Raw genomic sequence first — 15,922 nt, 5'->3', positions numbered from 1 at the left:
TGTTTCTAAAAAGATCACCCTTGAGTTCCTTCTGAGTCTATTCATAACACTAATTTCCACAGTAACAATGTGTTTCTGTGAGGTCCTGATAGTGATGATCCAGATGGGGCTCTAAAGAAGACCCTCTGGGGATAAAACTGGTAAGCACACTGCAGGACCTCAGGAGCCACCTGAGAGGGACCCCAGGCTGTGACTAACTCTAGCCCCTCCAACAGTTAGCACCTGAAAATAGATCTGGGGATCACTGCTCTTGAATCAAGCCTCAGAAGCCACACTTAAAACCCTGATGAGGTGCCCAGTGAGCAGACACAGGTGAATGTTCTTGTGACCACAAGGGAGTATAATGTGCTTTATGTGTGCAAGTGTAATGGATGGATGGATGGATGGATGGATGGATGGATGGATAGATGGATGGATGGAAAAACACCTCATGAGTGCAGTGCCCACAGAGAACAAAAGAGGAAGGCAGATCCCCACAGAACTGGAGTTCTAGACAATTTTGAGTCATGGTGAATGTGTGGGTGCCTGTGCTTGTGGTGGGGGGTGTGTGTGTCTGTGTGTGTGTGTGTGCTGGGAACTGAACCAGGTTCAGCTCCCAGAGGAGCAGCCAGTGGTCCTAACTGTTAGGCTATCTCTCCAGACTTTAATCTGTACATTTTAAAATGCCATTTGTTCTGGCTTCTCCTGGTTTTCTGCCTACGACTTGTCATGCCAAGCTTCTGGGTAAACTCCTGCCTACTCCCAGTAGCCTAGGATCACTTCCTCTTCCTCAGGAAGTGATTTTCTTCTCCATGACTCTTCTGTTGCCTTTTCTTCTCTGTCATGTCTCCATCCAGGTGCCAGTCAAGGTCCTGTTTTCCTTCCTGTACTTGGCAGTTTTAACCATTGACTTATTTTCAAGGTCCCTTCAGTAGTCCTACTGTGGGGTAAACTCAACTGTCCCACCTCATGACTCCACCCAGCAGGAAAAGCTACTCACAATCCTTAACAATAGGGTGATCTATGAAGAAGGGATGATAAGACAGGAAATAAAAACTAGTTAGCCTGGGACAAGGAAAGCAAGAGTTTCAGGAGTGTCCTCACTGGAGGACAGGAATGCCAGAGAATGTTCTGGTTCTTATCTCTCCTTCTTCCTTCCCTTCCTCTTTTTTGTTCCTCCTTTTCTTTTTCTTTGCTTTTGCTTATTTTATTTTGTTTTATTTTATTTTATTTTATTTTATTTTATTATGTGTATGGGTGTTTCGCCTTCATGTGTGTCTCTGTACCACATGAATGCAGTATTCATGGAGACCAGAAGAGTGCATCAAAGCCCATGGAACTGGAGTTACAGGTGGTTGTGAGCAGTTTAGTTGAGTGCGGGAGTGGAAGCCAGGTCCTCCAGGGGCAGTTCTTCACTGCAAATCCAGCTCTCTACCACCACCACCCATTTCCTTCTCATGTCTTCTCCTGCATTAGCACTTCTTCTGCTACTTGTGAGGGTGTGACTGAAACTTCAGTCCAGGCACTGATACCTACCAAACAGCTTTGGAAATGGTCTAGCCCCAGATTTCAGCCTGTCTCGCAAATAATTTTAAAGTCAACATTCTTGAGAGGAGAATGTTAAGGAGCCTTAAAAGCAGTTTAGAATAGACTCCTCCCTCTCCCCTCCTTCCTCCTCCCTCTTCCCTTCTCCCTTCTCCCTCCTTTCTCCTTCCTCCTCCCTCCTTCCACCTCCTCTGGTCCTGAGTGGAGACATGATATTCTTCCCTGCCCCAAAGATTGTCTCCTCTCTTAAAAGATAATTAAGTTGGGCCTATCAGTCACCTACCCAAAAGACAAGCCCTGAGAATGCTGATTCCCCTAAACCCAATGATTATTGGGAGCAATAATCATTCCTTCACTGAGATAATATGTTTTTCTTCCTAGAGCCCTGCCCTTTCCTGTAGACCCTCCATGGCAGCTTTTCTAGCTGTCACTCAGCAAATCATTGCTCTTCCTTCTCTTTCTTTGTTATCCTTTCCTTCAGGCTCTCTACCAAAGCCTGGTGTGCTTTTCTTGACACTGTGCTTCCTCTCTTTTTCTCTGAAGCTACACCTCCCACACCCTTTTTCATCATGTGGCAGCCTACAGATCCCTCTTCCTCATCTTTGATTTTCTCCACTGGCAGCTGCCAAGACTCACAACATCCCTGCCTTGGTGTTCTCCTCTTAAATGCTGATAAAATTGTCCCTGAGCATGAAAAAATGTAAACACTTAGAAAGGCAAATATTTTCAGTTGAAAATATTTGTCAAATGTTGGCGGTTACTGGAGGCCACAGCTTGTGTTTGTTTCTCTACTCCAAGCCAACAGGATTTCACCATACGTAAGACATCATTCTCAGTTACACATACTTGATAAAAGCTCACATGATCACTTTCAACAACACAGCTGCCTGGGAGAGTAGAACTCAGCTTCTTGAGCCCCAACTAAAGCTTCCAGAGAACATTCCAGGTTGTATGCCAGCAATGTAGGCCCATCAGCAAAATCAGGCAATTTGGAATTGAGTTGAACCTCAGGGAGCTGAGATTGAGCTGAGCCCCAAGAGCTGACACGGCCTCTAGCAGCTGTGATTGAGTCAGTCTCCAGGCTCATCCACAACATGCTTGAGACCCCTGAGCTGGCTTCTCCTGGGACTCCCCACAAGGCATCACTCCCACTTGGCAACCAGAGCCCTCTGTCTGGACAGCTGCCCTTTTCTTCTTGCCTGTTCCATGTGCTTTGCCTTGAACATGATTTAAGTGTCCTCTGAGGGCTCCCATACTGGAGGTTTGGTCCCCAAAGTGGTTGTGTTGAGAGGTGGTAGAGCCTTCAAGTGCTGGAGCCTAGCAAGAAGCATTGGGTCTTCAGGGCTGATCCATGGAAGACCTTAATAATGGCCTTTCAGCAAGGGTGGAATCTTGGGTGTAAACGAGGCCACCCTGCATGTTAGCCTATTCTGTATGTGACAGATTGTCTTTTATCCCTCCACCACATTGTGACACATGCACACAGCCCTCACCAGAGACAGGACAAAAGGTGTGCTCCATCTTGGACTGTCGATGTTCATGATTATGAGGTAGATAAACCTCCTTACTTTTCTATTAATTTCAGTTTGTTTACTTTACATACCAAGGGTGGCCCATAAACCTCCTTACTTTTAATTTTCATTTGTGTGCGTGTTTGTGCTTGTACCAGGACTCCCAGAGGTCAGAGAAAGATACCAGATCCTCTGGAGCTGAAGCTACAGGCAGTTGTCAGCTGTCATATATGGTCAAAGGGAACCAAACTGGGTCCTCTAGAAAAGCAGCAAATATTCTTAACCACTGAGCCTTCATTCCAGGCCCATAAACCTCCTTGCTTTATAAAAGATGGAGCCTCTTCTCTATCATTATCAGCAGCAAATAGACAAAGACACCAGGAGACTCTTATCTTCCTGGCTTAGGTAGACCATTCCCCTTCTTACCATTCTTGGTTTCAGTCAAGCTAGTTTCTCCCCATGACCCAAAAATTCAACACCTACTTCTCTTCTGTTACATCATGTTCTCCTAAACCTGGGCCCACTCCTGCCTCACCTGCCCTCCACGGCTCCTCAGAAACAGTTCCTTTTCCCTATTAATCCTTACTCAAGAGAGTCTTTGGGAATCTGATCAGATTCATCAATGTGGATCCTCAGATACGTATTAATTAAAACTCAATTTTGGGGGGCTGTAAAGATGGTAGATGTTTGAAAGCACTTGCTGTTCTCCAGAGGACATGGACTCAGTTCCCAGTGCCCACGTGGTACTCACAACCATCTATAACTCACTTCAGGGGTTCCTATGCTCTTCTGAGCACCAATCATGTACATGGGACACACACACACACACTTTTAGGCAACACTCATACATATAAAACAGGAATAGGCCTTAGAGGGAAATGTCATTTTGCCTTGCCTGTGTTCTGTGTCACCCAGGTGAACCTGTAACTTATCAGAAAACTTCTGTGTTTATTCTGCATCTCAGACCAGACGGTCAGCTCCTGGGTGTCAGGGACTCTGCCACTATTACTGCTGTGCACTGAACTTGGGATTCATTATTGTTCAGAATACAGAGTTGGAAAGTCAACCAAACCATCACATCAGAGCTGGCATAGGCCAATTTCCTGCAGACTGCACATTTCCTAGACAGTCAGGGCCCTGTGTGTTTATACCGTTGAGATGTCTGTCGCTGCAGGGAAAAGATGCAGCATTGCCAGGGAGGCTCCCACCCCTCGCTGTGGGTCTGGGGTCAGCTGGTGGTGCTGGGGGAGGGTTTTCATGTCTTTAGTGTGACGGCCACATGTAAGCTGCTCATGCTCCAGTAAGGAGCCTCACCGGAGCTCCTGCAGGACTCAGCATCGCACCTGCCACTCACCAACCTTCCCACATGAACCTAAAGGGCATCCTTTCTCTTCCTACTAAGTGACCTCCAAGCGACAAACCACACACAAACCCACCCTGAAAGCCCCTAGTTAGACTCAGTGGGTAAAAACAAAGGGAGACATCAAAATAGTAAGGGAATCATTAAGCAAAAGAAGGGTTTTTGTGGGAGTGAGAGGAAAGAAAGGGAAACGGGGGGGGGGGGTGTCACAAATTACAAAGATCCAGAATAAGCAAACATTAAATTGACAAAGGATTTTTAAAACAAGATAAACAGGATGTTGACTTTCTACCCATAGGAAGCACATATTTAAAACATCTGTAGCAGGGTGTGGTGCCACAATAGACATTCCATTCAGGAGGCTAAGGCAGGAAAGCCATGAGTGGGAGGCCAGCCGAACAAAAGCACGGTGAGACCCAAAAGCACAGTGAGAACCCTGGCCAGAAGATCAGTTAACACAGCTCTCTCGGTACAGAGACGCCAGGAGAACATGCTTCTCCATCATGTGATATATAAGAGGGATGTAGATGCCTTGGAGATGAGGACAGGACAGGCCCTGGACCTTCAAAGGTGAAAGACGGCTCCAAGGTGCAGGCGGCCTGGCCTTGAATCCCTGTGTATGGAGCCTGGTTCATGAGAGAGATCAAGCTGATGTGGCTGACCTGAGTCCTGCTCATAATTTAATAGTCTTTCATCCTGAGGAGGATGGCTGGAGCCTGGAGGATGGCTGAGCTGGAATCAAATATAGAGGATGCTAGCGTCGAGCCCAAAGAAAGAGCACTCTGTTATGTATGATTGTGTATTTTTAATTGTATTTTAACGTACAAGTTGGAATCTAATTTTTAAATTTCTCACGCTTTAAAAACAGATAAAAAACATCTAAAATAATAATGATTATAATAATAAACCTTTGACCGGTATCTTCCTAGTAATTTGATCCAATAATATAGGTGTTTTCAAAACACACTCTGGAGTGTTAGGATTAGAAGCCCTGTGGCCTTGCTTGTATTTGCAAAGTGTAAATCTGATGCTGTTGTTTTGGATTCCTTTGGGTTTTGTTCTGCTCTATTTTGTTTTGAAAATCAAATAGTGATTACTATGAAAGACTGAAGCCAAGAGTTTGTAGCTGTGATGTTTACTGTAAGCTGTAGAACATTCAACAATTATTAAAAAGATAATTAATTGACTAATTAACATACCTGAATTTGTCATTGATGGGGGGGCCTTTTAATAGGCAGAGGGGTAACAAATACAAGGTTCAAGAGTGTGGCCTCCACACTCATGGGGAGAGGAGTGGGACTTACACTCACTTTCTCAGCTCTCTCCTGAGAGGTAGGACACATGCTGAGATTCTCAGTAAGCAAGCAGTAATTAAACATGAAATTCCAAGTGTGAAACCAAGACATGTAAGTGGCTTGCCAGCTCGTGGAATAAAATGATAAGCACTCCCTCCCCGCCCCTCCTTCTGCCCTCTGGTTCCCCCCTTTGTCCCGGAACACCTCGACATAATCTCTTTTGTTGTTAGGAGCTAAACCTATTATTCATACCCCTAACATCCTTCTTTGTCTTCTGGGAAAGAAAAGCCTCAAGGAGTGAAACTCTACATCTCAGCATCTCTACACCTCTCAGGCTCCAAGCACAGCACACCACACGATCCCAGCAGAGCAAGACTCATCTGCCATCTGAGCAGCAGCCATCAGTGTCTCACTGCCACTCAGCAACCTTCCCACCTGAACCTACAGCTTGGGAGGAGTCCCTTGCTCTTCCTGCTCAGTGACTCCATGAGCTAACATGGAGCTAAGCCCACAGGGCTCAGGCCCGGTGCGTGTCTCACCTGCATGAAGGAGTTGAGGAGGCCGCCTCTGTCCATCTGTAAGAGGTTCCCCAAGATGGGGAGGGGACGAGGCCCTGGTGGCAGGTGGCCATGGGTCTTTGGGTGACCCCTGAATAAGAGTAGCAAGAAGCCCAGGAGGAGGGCAAGAAGGAGCAGGACACTGGGCTCCATGGTCCCAGTCTAAGCACCGTTGACTGCACTGCACAGTCCAGCTGGACCTTTTATGCTGAGCCTGCCTCTCCACCCAGTTATGCAACTTCAACTGTCCCTGCCCCCCATCTCTCACTGTAGTGGAGTGTGGACACTCTGATTTCCTGCTTGGACTGCTGGTCACCTGTTCACTCCCTATTCTATCTAGATGTTTGCAAAGACACCATGAAACAGATACACAGGACAAAGGGCAGTGGGAACAATGCATCTTGATTCTGGGGCTGGGTGTGACCTGTCAGCGCAGTTCTGTCTGCTTATTTACTGGAGCATAGAATTGTGTGTGTGCACTATGCTTTCTATGTGAGAGGTCATTTCTAACATGAATGTGCAGATGTGTTTCTATGTTGGAGTCTAAATGCACTGGCACCATGTCAGGGGGTGTTTGCATGTATAATCTTAAATTGTAGAGGCTTCTCTATGTGTTCTTGTGTCATATGGGAATGTCATTGCAACTGACTGACAAGAATAGTATTCCATGATCCTGTGTGTGTCTCTATGTGTATGTTCATTCCACAGGCCAAATCTTTGGAAGCTCTGCAGGTGTGATTTCTCCATTTTTACTATCTGGCCCTTGACAGACACAGATAGGAAGAAAAAGGAGACAGAAGGACAGGCAAGAGATTCAGGGGTAGTGGGGCTCAGGAGTCAAGTGGAGACAGGCTGAAACCTAGCAGAGAAGCGGGTGGGGCCTCAGGGTCTCTGGACTGGCAAGCTTTATTATGTCAACTTGATACAAACTAGAGTAATTTGTGAGGAGGAATTTCAGTTGAGAAAATGCCTCCATAAAATCACACTACAAGCAAGCCTGTTGAGCATTTGCTTAATTAGTGATTGATGAGGGAGGGCCCAGTCCATTGTGGGAAATGCCACCCCTGGGCTGGCAACCTTAGGGTCTATAAGGAAGCAAGCTGAGCAAGCCAGTAGGGCCAAGCCAGAAGTCTTAATCACCCCTCCACGGCCTCTGCAGCTCCTGCCTCCAAGTTTCTGCCTCTTGTTCCTGCCCTGACTTTCTTGGATGATAAACTGTAAAGTGGGAATGGAAACAAAATAAACCCTTTCTACCCCAAGCTGCTTTTGGTCATCATTTTTAATCACAAAAATAGAAACCATGAGACAGCCTCTGATGGCCATGGCTAATGACAAATGGTTCCCTGTCCTCCAGGTTGTCTTCATTGCATATGAAGTTCTCTGACCTTCCGTCTTGCTGTCCCTCTCTAACAGTGTCTCTGTCCCCTGTAAATTCTGTATGGCAGGATGGTGACTTGGACTGTTCTCTGCCATAGCAGAATAGTTGAAACCCAGTAACTGTATAACAGATGTTTTAATTTGTGTTTCTAGAATCTGTTATTTCCAGGAGCACAGCACTGGCTTCTGAGGAGGCCCTGCTTGTACATTACAACATGACACAGGGGTCAGCAACTGCACTTCCAAAGGCTGAGGGAGAAAGCTAAGAAGCCTATCACATATAGGCAAAGCCTTTATGACCTTATCAAATACTGAAGAACTCACTTCTTAACATCATTATAATTTAAATTTCAACATGCATTTTAGAGATGTCATTCAAACTATAGCCTTCTGTCATGCTCACGCACACACAAACACATCTCATGTCCTTTCACACACAATATACACTCCTTTCATGTCAATAAGCCCCAAGTTGTATTTTGCTGACAAGCTTTCATACAAAACACCATTGACTTTATGGATTTTATGAGTCACCATTCTTGTGAGAAAATATAAACTGGTATAAACATGTATAGTTCATCTAGATGGATCGTGGAAAGTTGTAATCATATCTATGCCTTAGATGAGAATTTTCTCTTCTCTCTGTTGCAACTTGTTCCTTATCCCGACATCTGACTAAAAGAATTGATAACAAGTGAAGAGCTAAAAGGTCACAGTGACTCCTCTGAAGAAGAAGAGTGAGGAGAAACTTAGAGAGCCACGTAAACAACACTGGTGCCTACAGAAATCTTTCAAATCACAGAGACATTATAGGACAAAATCAGCTGTGGACATGGCTTGGTTGGCAGACTCCTCGCCTAGCATGCACTGAGTTCTAGGTTCCATCTTCAGCATTGCATAGAGCAAGTGTGGTACCATTAAACAGGGGTGTTACAGGACAAAACTGGCTGGAGCTATGGCTAAGTTGGTAGAGTCTTTGCCCAGTATTCACCATTCGACTTCTGGATTTCATCCTCAAGACTGCATACAGCTGGCATGATGGCACATGCATATAATCCCATCTCTCTGAAAATGGAGCAGGAGTTTAAGATCATTTTAAAAACTGTAAATGTCACACCTTCAGTTATAATGGCATTCCCCAACTACTTTCAACTAAAGAAATTTCAAGTATCAAAGACCCCAAACCATCAACATCATTAGGGCTCAGTGGACAAGGATCTTTCTATTTCCCAGTAGATCAAGATATCTTCCCATTTTTAGAAACAAGCCTAGGGCTGGAGAGATGGCTCAGTGGTTAAGAGCACTGTGTGCTCTTCTAAAGGTCTTGGGTTCAATTCCTGGCAACCACATGGTAGCTCACAACTATCTACACTGGGATCTGGTACCCTCTTCTGGCATTTAGATATACATTTAGGTATACATTTCAGTATACATGGATTAAGTACTCATACTCATAAAAGAAATTTAAAAATAGTCTTGACAAAAAGAGAGACAAGGTCTACTGTAAGCCTGATTGACCTTGAACTCACTTTGTAGCCAAGGATAACTTGAACTGTTCTCCCCCTGACTCCATCTCCCAGGTGCCGGCAATACAAGTATGAATTACAATGGTCATATCAAGGAGTGATGAGAATTCAACCCAGGGTTTCACACATGCTGTCCAAGCCAGAACTCTAACAACTCAGCTATACCCATGATTTCCTTTCTATTCTTTCATTTTGTTTTCTGTTCTTTTGGGTAAAAAGTCTCACTGTATAGCCCAGGCTGTCTTTGAACTTCTGGTCCTTCAGCCTCTACCTCCCATGTGTCAGGATTCCAGGTTTGTGCCACTACACCCAGTGTTATACCCAGTTCTGAGACCCCCAAAGACCACCAGTAATCGACTCCACTACAAACATGAGGGTTTATTGCATATGTGCTCGAACTCGGGTCGCAAACTTCCTGTGGAAGCAAGAGAGCAATGTGGCCTTGCAGTCCAGGGGAACAAGGTTTTTAAAGGGAAAAAACGCAAGCAGGGAGTTACAGGATTGTGTAAGAGGGTCTTTAGCAAAGTTGACATTTAAAATAATAAGTCTGTTTTAGGCGCCAAGGCTGCAGTGGTCTAGCCCCAGCCATCTGGTGGATAGCTGATCAACAGCAGTGCCTAGAGTGTCCTGTTAGGTGCTGATAAGGCAGGACTATCTGGGTGGGGGACTGCTGGCTGTCTGGTATGGTTGCCAAGCAACAATTTCTTTCAAGGCCCTCAAGGCTAGGCAGGCAGGTCTGTCTTAACTTGCCAGCTTCTTTGTTTAAACTTGTACCCAGGACCACAGTCATGTTTCCCCAGGAATTAAATTTCAAGTTTTTGGACCTCTCACCAGCTATTTTTGTTTAGGTCTCATTTTTAGCTCAGACTAGCCTTTAGATTGTAGTCAACTTGCCTCAACCTCTAAAGTAACAAGGTTCATAAGGTAATGTCACCAGGCCTGGCTATGGTTTTTTTATTTTTCATACTATGTTTAAAATCTGGTGTTCATTTTGGCAATGATACACTATCCTAATTGGGAACCTAAATTTACTTCAAAGATTTGTCTTTGTTCTTTGTTTTTCTTTTATTTTTCTTTTAAAATTTTTGAATTTATATTTAATGTTCATGAATTCTCCCACAGAAAAAGACAATTCCCATAACTCTGAAGTTTCAAGAATATCTGAAGGTTTCCAATAGCTGGGCTAAGTATCACTTTCAAAGTTGAGTTGATTTAAATTTGCATTTGGTTGACAGTATCACAATTTGTTCTAGTTAAGATCTCTGTTGCTGTGAAGAGACACCATTTCCACAGCAGCTCTTACAAGAAAAGTATTTACTTGAAGCTCAGAGGTTTATTCCATTACCAGCAAGCCTGACATCCAGGCACACATGGTGCTAGAGAAGAGCTGAGTTCTCTACATCTGGATCTGCATTCACCAGAGAGAGAGAGTAAGGCATTGGGCCAGCTTGAGCATCTGAAACTTCACAGTCAGCCCCCAGTGACATACTTCCTCCTAATAATGCCATTCCCTATGAGCCTATGGGGGCCATTTTTCCTTTTTTGTTGGTTTGGTTTGGTTTGGTTTGGTTTGGTTTGGTTTGGTTTGGTTTGGTTTTTGAAGACAGGGTTTCTCTGTGTAGCCTTGGCTGTCATGGAACTTGCTCTGCAGACCAGACTGACCTCAGTCCCACAGAGATCCACCTGCCTCTGCCTCCCAAGAGCAGAGATTAAAGATGTGTGTCACAAAGACCTGGATATGGGCCATCTATTTTCATTCAAACCACCACACACTTGAAAGGCATTGTGTGGTTGGACTCTATCTTAGAGCAGTTCCCACTGTATACCAGGGTGGCCTTGAACACATAGTATTCTCCACTCAGCTTCCTCACTGCTGGGACTACAGATGTGTGCTATCACAACTGAAGCAGTTTCAAGTGTTTGATGCTCATATTTGAAAAGCAGCAGTCACCTGTACAATACAGTTCTAATCCACTGTGTGACCTTAGTAAGGCTCTTAACCTCTCTGTACTTCTTCTATTGACAGGTGAAGGCAAATGGCTCCTTCAGAGTGTGAAGACTTGTGTCAAGTACTGCATGGACTATGTTTCATGTCTCCCACTGGGAATCTTAGGCTGGAATAATGACACAAGATCAGTGCCAGATCACCAAGCTTGGCAGGAGCAAAGTCCTGGTGTCAGTAAAGTTAATGTTGGTACCTTGCCAAGTTCAGAAAACTGCTTGATATCACCATGGTTTTTATACATTCTGCTTGGATCTCTGGACTATAACTCTGCTATCAAGGTCATGTCCTGGATTCAGACAGGCATTGGCCAAACATGGCAAGAATGGTGTTGCCTCCTCTCCCTCATTCCATTTCTCTCTCTCTCTTTCTCTCTCTCTCTCTCTCTTTCTCTCTCTCTCTCTCTCTCTCTCTCTCTCTCTCTCTCTCTCTCTTTCTCTCTCCAGTAAAGAAAAATGAAGTCTTGTAAGAAAAACCAACAAAAAAAGGTCCAAGAATAGGCTGGGCAGCCAGTGCATTTCACATCAACATTAGGAAGGCATCAGTCTTGGCCTGTGTAAATCAGCAAGACCCTATCTAAAAGTTAAAACTTTACAAGAGTTGGTGATGTGCCATAGTGGTAGAGCACAGGCCTGATGGCTCAGTACCATTTCTATTGATTTGAAGAGACACCATGGCAAAGGCAACTTATAGATGAAAGTGTTTATTGGGCTTATTTTCAGTTCCAGAGGGTAAGAGTCCATGGCCATCATGGCAAGGAGAATGGCAGCAGGCATGCATGGCACTTGGGTGATAGCTGGAAACTTATATCTTTATCCACAAGCACAAGATGGAGAGAAGGGGAGAACAAGAGAGTTACCTGGGAATGGTATAGGCTTTTGAAACCTCAAAGCCCACTCCTGGTGACATGCCTCTCCAAAGGCCACACCTTCTAATCCTTCCCGAACAGTTCCACAACCTTGGGAGAAGCATTCAAACATATGGGTCTATGGGCCATTTAAACTACCATATTTGGAATCCAGCAATCAAAAGTAAGGAGCTTGGAGCTCAGGGGTATAACACTAGCCTAGCATAAATGAGACAATAGATTCAATCCACTTTACAGAGAGAGAGAGAGGATAGTAGAGGAGTAAAATATGATATGTATGCAAAATTCATAATAAAATCCATTCTTTTATATACTAAAAAGGTTATTGTAAAGTTCAAGAAGAACTGGGGAAATAGTTCAGTCAGAAATGTACCTGCCTCAGAAACACAAGGGTATCCAGGATACACATAAAAGCTAGACATGGACATGGATCATATATCTGCAACCCCAGCATTTGGAGGGTACAGTAGATAGAGACAGGGCATAAGATGACCAATCTAGAAAGTCAGGAGAGAGTTCTCAGGGTATGGCTGATGGCTTCCAAATTTGCTCTGAATGCCCTGAAGCCAGAGGTGCCAACACAGCTTCATCCTGGAGAGACCAGAATAGTAATCACAAACAACAACACAATTTCTGCACCTAAGGCCCAGGAAGCACTGTGGAAGACAAGGGAAAGGGAGTTGGACTTCCTGCTCTTCCTGATTGCTATTCAACACCCTGACGCACAGTGACCCAACCTTACAAATGAGGCAGCTGTGGAAGAAACAGAAACCCGGGCTGAATGAAACTGACTGGCAGTGCTGCCACAGTAAGGGAATGCAGAAGCAGAGGGCAACAGGTAATGATGGACAGCTGAGTGTGAGTGACAGCGGCAACCAGAAGGCTGGGGTGGATAGAGCACCCTGCCCACAGCAAATTCTAGGTAAGGTGAGCCAGAAGTGACAGGCACCCATTGGACAGATAAGTGTCAGCTTCTCCACCACTGCCAAGGTAGGTACTCACAGACCAGACTGTGAACTAGTTCCCCTCCCTCACCCATCAGATCTGAAAACTGTTGGGTCCATTTTTCACCTTGTTTGCATACATATACACCCTGTCAATCAGAGCCCAGGTGGTTCTAGAAGGGGTTGGGCAAGCCCTGGAGAGGTAAAGTCACCCAGTTGTCAGAAAAGATTCCTGACCTCACTTCCTGTCCAGAGTTTCACTCTTGTGCTGGGTCCTGGTTCCTGACTAGGAGCTGAGCTTCCGGATGCTCTACAGAGGAACTGCAGTCAAGACAAATCAGGACTGCAGCACTGAGGCTTCCATCTCAAGCAGAGGCTTGCTTACAACCCCATCATTCCCACTACGGCACTCGACCTGTTGACACAGACAATAGATTCATTCTGGTCTCTAAAGCCGCACCTTTTGGCTGAAGATGAGCATTCATTCCTGCAGCTGGCTGCAGCCCCAGAGACCTACCCTAGAGTGAAGACCAGGAGCCATCATGGCCACCATGTCTCGTGGTTAGCATCCTTCTGCCATCATAGGAGTCTCAGAATGTTTACTTTCTCATTTAAATGGTTATTCCCCAGAGGTAAAGTTCTCTTTGTTGTCCCTTCATTGCCCAGTCACTCCAGTCACAGAATGGGGAAAGACACCACCTGTAAAAACGACCTCACATTCTAAAAGGCCTAGCTCTCTCAAAGCGTATAAATTCGTAGCCCACTCTAAGCAATTCTATTCTCACCAGTTGTGGTGCCATTTGGATAATATGAGAACGATGAGCAAGGTTGTATTAGCTTGGTTTTGAGATGAAAGGTCTCATTTACACCATGGCTGGCCTTGATTTGATTTTGTGGCCAAAGTGATCTTTAACTGATCCTCTACCTCCACATGCTGGGATGACAGGTGGGCACCACCATCAACCTTTTGGGGTGCTGGGAACTGAACCCAGGGCTTCATGCATGCTGAGCAAGCACTCTACCAACTGAGCCACAAGCCCTTCCTTAAACCTCTTTTTTATTTTTTATTTTTTTAATAATCAGTAAGTTGACGAATGTACATGGGAGCAAACACTCCAAGTTACAGGACCATTATAAACAATGAACATTTCTCTTTGCTGTGAAGCCCTGGCTGACCTGAGTTTGGCCATATAGATGAGGCTGGCCCAAGGTTATGATGATGCTCTTGCCTTGGCTTCGCAGATGCTAGGACTGACCCAGCAACAGGGTCATTTAAAGAGCTGCACTGTTTTTTTCCCCATCTGTAAAACTCCATTTACTGTTCTTATCATGGATTATGCAAACAATGCCTTCCCTTCACCCAACTGCAAATGTTGGAAACTTCTAGAACTTTTATACTCTAGGGTTTCATTTCGGTTTGTGATAAATTTCAAGTTAATGTTTGCATTTGGTAACAAGCATGGGTCAATGTTCCTTCTTTGGTGTATGGATATCTACTCTTCCAGCAGTATTTGCTGAAATATCGTTTCTTCTCCAGATTGCTTTTGTAACTGTTGAAAATCAGTCTAACATATGTGCAGCTCAGTGTCTTTCACTGAGGTGAAGATGCCAAGGATGGAGCCAGGGAGTTCAGCACATATTAACAAAAGCATGATGCAGATTAAAGCCAGTCATCTCAAGGCCTCTCCCACGAAAGAAGAGGAAGAGGGGGTTTTCTCACTGCTACTAAGTGTGGGCACAACAAACATGAAGCCTCCCACCAAGCCCCACCTTTTAAAGGCCCCAACACCTCCTAGCAGCACCAGCCTGGGGATCAGAGCCTTTGACATGCTATGTAGCTATTTCCTGCCACTTGAAACATTCTCTCTTGGAAAGAGGAAGGAAATACAGGAAGCTATAGAAAGGCATAAGGCTCAGAAAACTCAAAAAGTTATAAAATTCACAAATTCTTCTCTGAAGTTATGTAAGCAATAAACAATTGCTGGCAGAGAAGGAGGGAAGGAGGTACTCTCCAGTGCAGCTGCTTGCAAACTGTGTGGAATGCCAAAGATGCATCTTTGAAGAGCCACTGCCTATGCTGGGGTGGGGCTGTTAATACAGCTGCCCTTGACTTACTTGCACTACTGTAAGTAACCTCCAATAAACTCATTGGTTCCACCAAACTACAAGGTTAAAAAATAGTGTTGCTGCACAGTCCTATCTGGAGTTAAAAGGCATTTGTTCATGACTCCCTGGAACTCAAACAAAGGGGGACATTCCAAAACTATAGCAACCAGTAAGAAATGTCAACTGAAGAGTCTTTGTATGCATCTGCTATCAGATTGATGAGCTTCCTTCATTCCATGTTCACTGGATAACTTGCTGGATCTCTAAATATATTTATAATGAACAATGCATGCACGGGGATTGCTTTTATCTACAACCTAACATCTTAATTTGTATGAAATGAGTACAGACATTGTTGGGGATAAGTTTAAACGCAAATTATTTGTCCCATATATTTTTCTCCACCCTTTCTCCTCAGTCCCTATCTCCTTTCAACCTAAGTATTTTTCATGATTCCATTTTATAACCTAGCTTATTAATCAATGTTATTATTATTACTTTATGGTACAAACTATAAATCTTCAACTTATCAGGAGTCTTTATGGCTCCATTTGGTTTACTGCCTGCTAGATGTTTATATTATTGCTTTAGGGTTCATAGTGTACACTTTAACTTATCACAGCTGGCCTTCTAGTGATGTCACCCCTCCGTGTGGCACATGAGAACAATACTATGGAAGAACACCCTAGACCCTTGGCCTACTTTCTCATACATTTAACTTTCAAACCTGTTATAAACTTTAGGCCAGAGGTGAGGCTGGGCAGGTGGCTCTGAGTTTAAAAGAACTTGCTGATCTTCTGAAGGACCTGAGTTTGCTTCACATGCTACCTCACAAACCACCTATAACTTCAG

The 15,922-nt window shown here is 44.5% G+C and overlaps 1 protein-coding gene across 3 annotated transcripts in view; it reads right to left on the bottom strand.

The window, feature by feature from the left end:
• The window catches only part of LOC110541305 (cytochrome P450 2B1), a 42,442-nt gene that overhangs the window by 21,875 nt on the left and 4,645 nt on the right, over positions 1 to 15,922 (bottom strand). The window contains exon 1 of one of the 3 annotated variants that reach the window (XM_060366458.1): positions 6,230 to 6,439. The exons of the other annotated variants lie outside the window; for them this stretch is intronic. Within the exon in view, the coding sequence (XP_060222441.1) occupies positions 6,230 to 6,400 (171 nt within the window). The 5' untranslated portion in view covers positions 6,401 to 6,439. Of the gene's footprint in view, positions 1 to 6,229; positions 6,440 to 15,922 lie in introns of those variants that run through there. 3 annotated transcript variants of the gene reach the window in all.

This window comes from Meriones unguiculatus, chromosome 14 (genome assembly GCF_030254825.1).
Source record: "Meriones unguiculatus strain TT.TT164.6M chromosome 14, Bangor_MerUng_6.1, whole genome shotgun sequence".
In the NCBI taxonomy this organism is placed as follows: Eukaryota; Metazoa; Chordata; class Mammalia; order Rodentia; family Muridae; genus Meriones; species Meriones unguiculatus.
The sequence above is the reverse complement of the archived record's forward strand: the minus strand, read 5'-3'. Positions and strand labels throughout refer to the sequence as shown.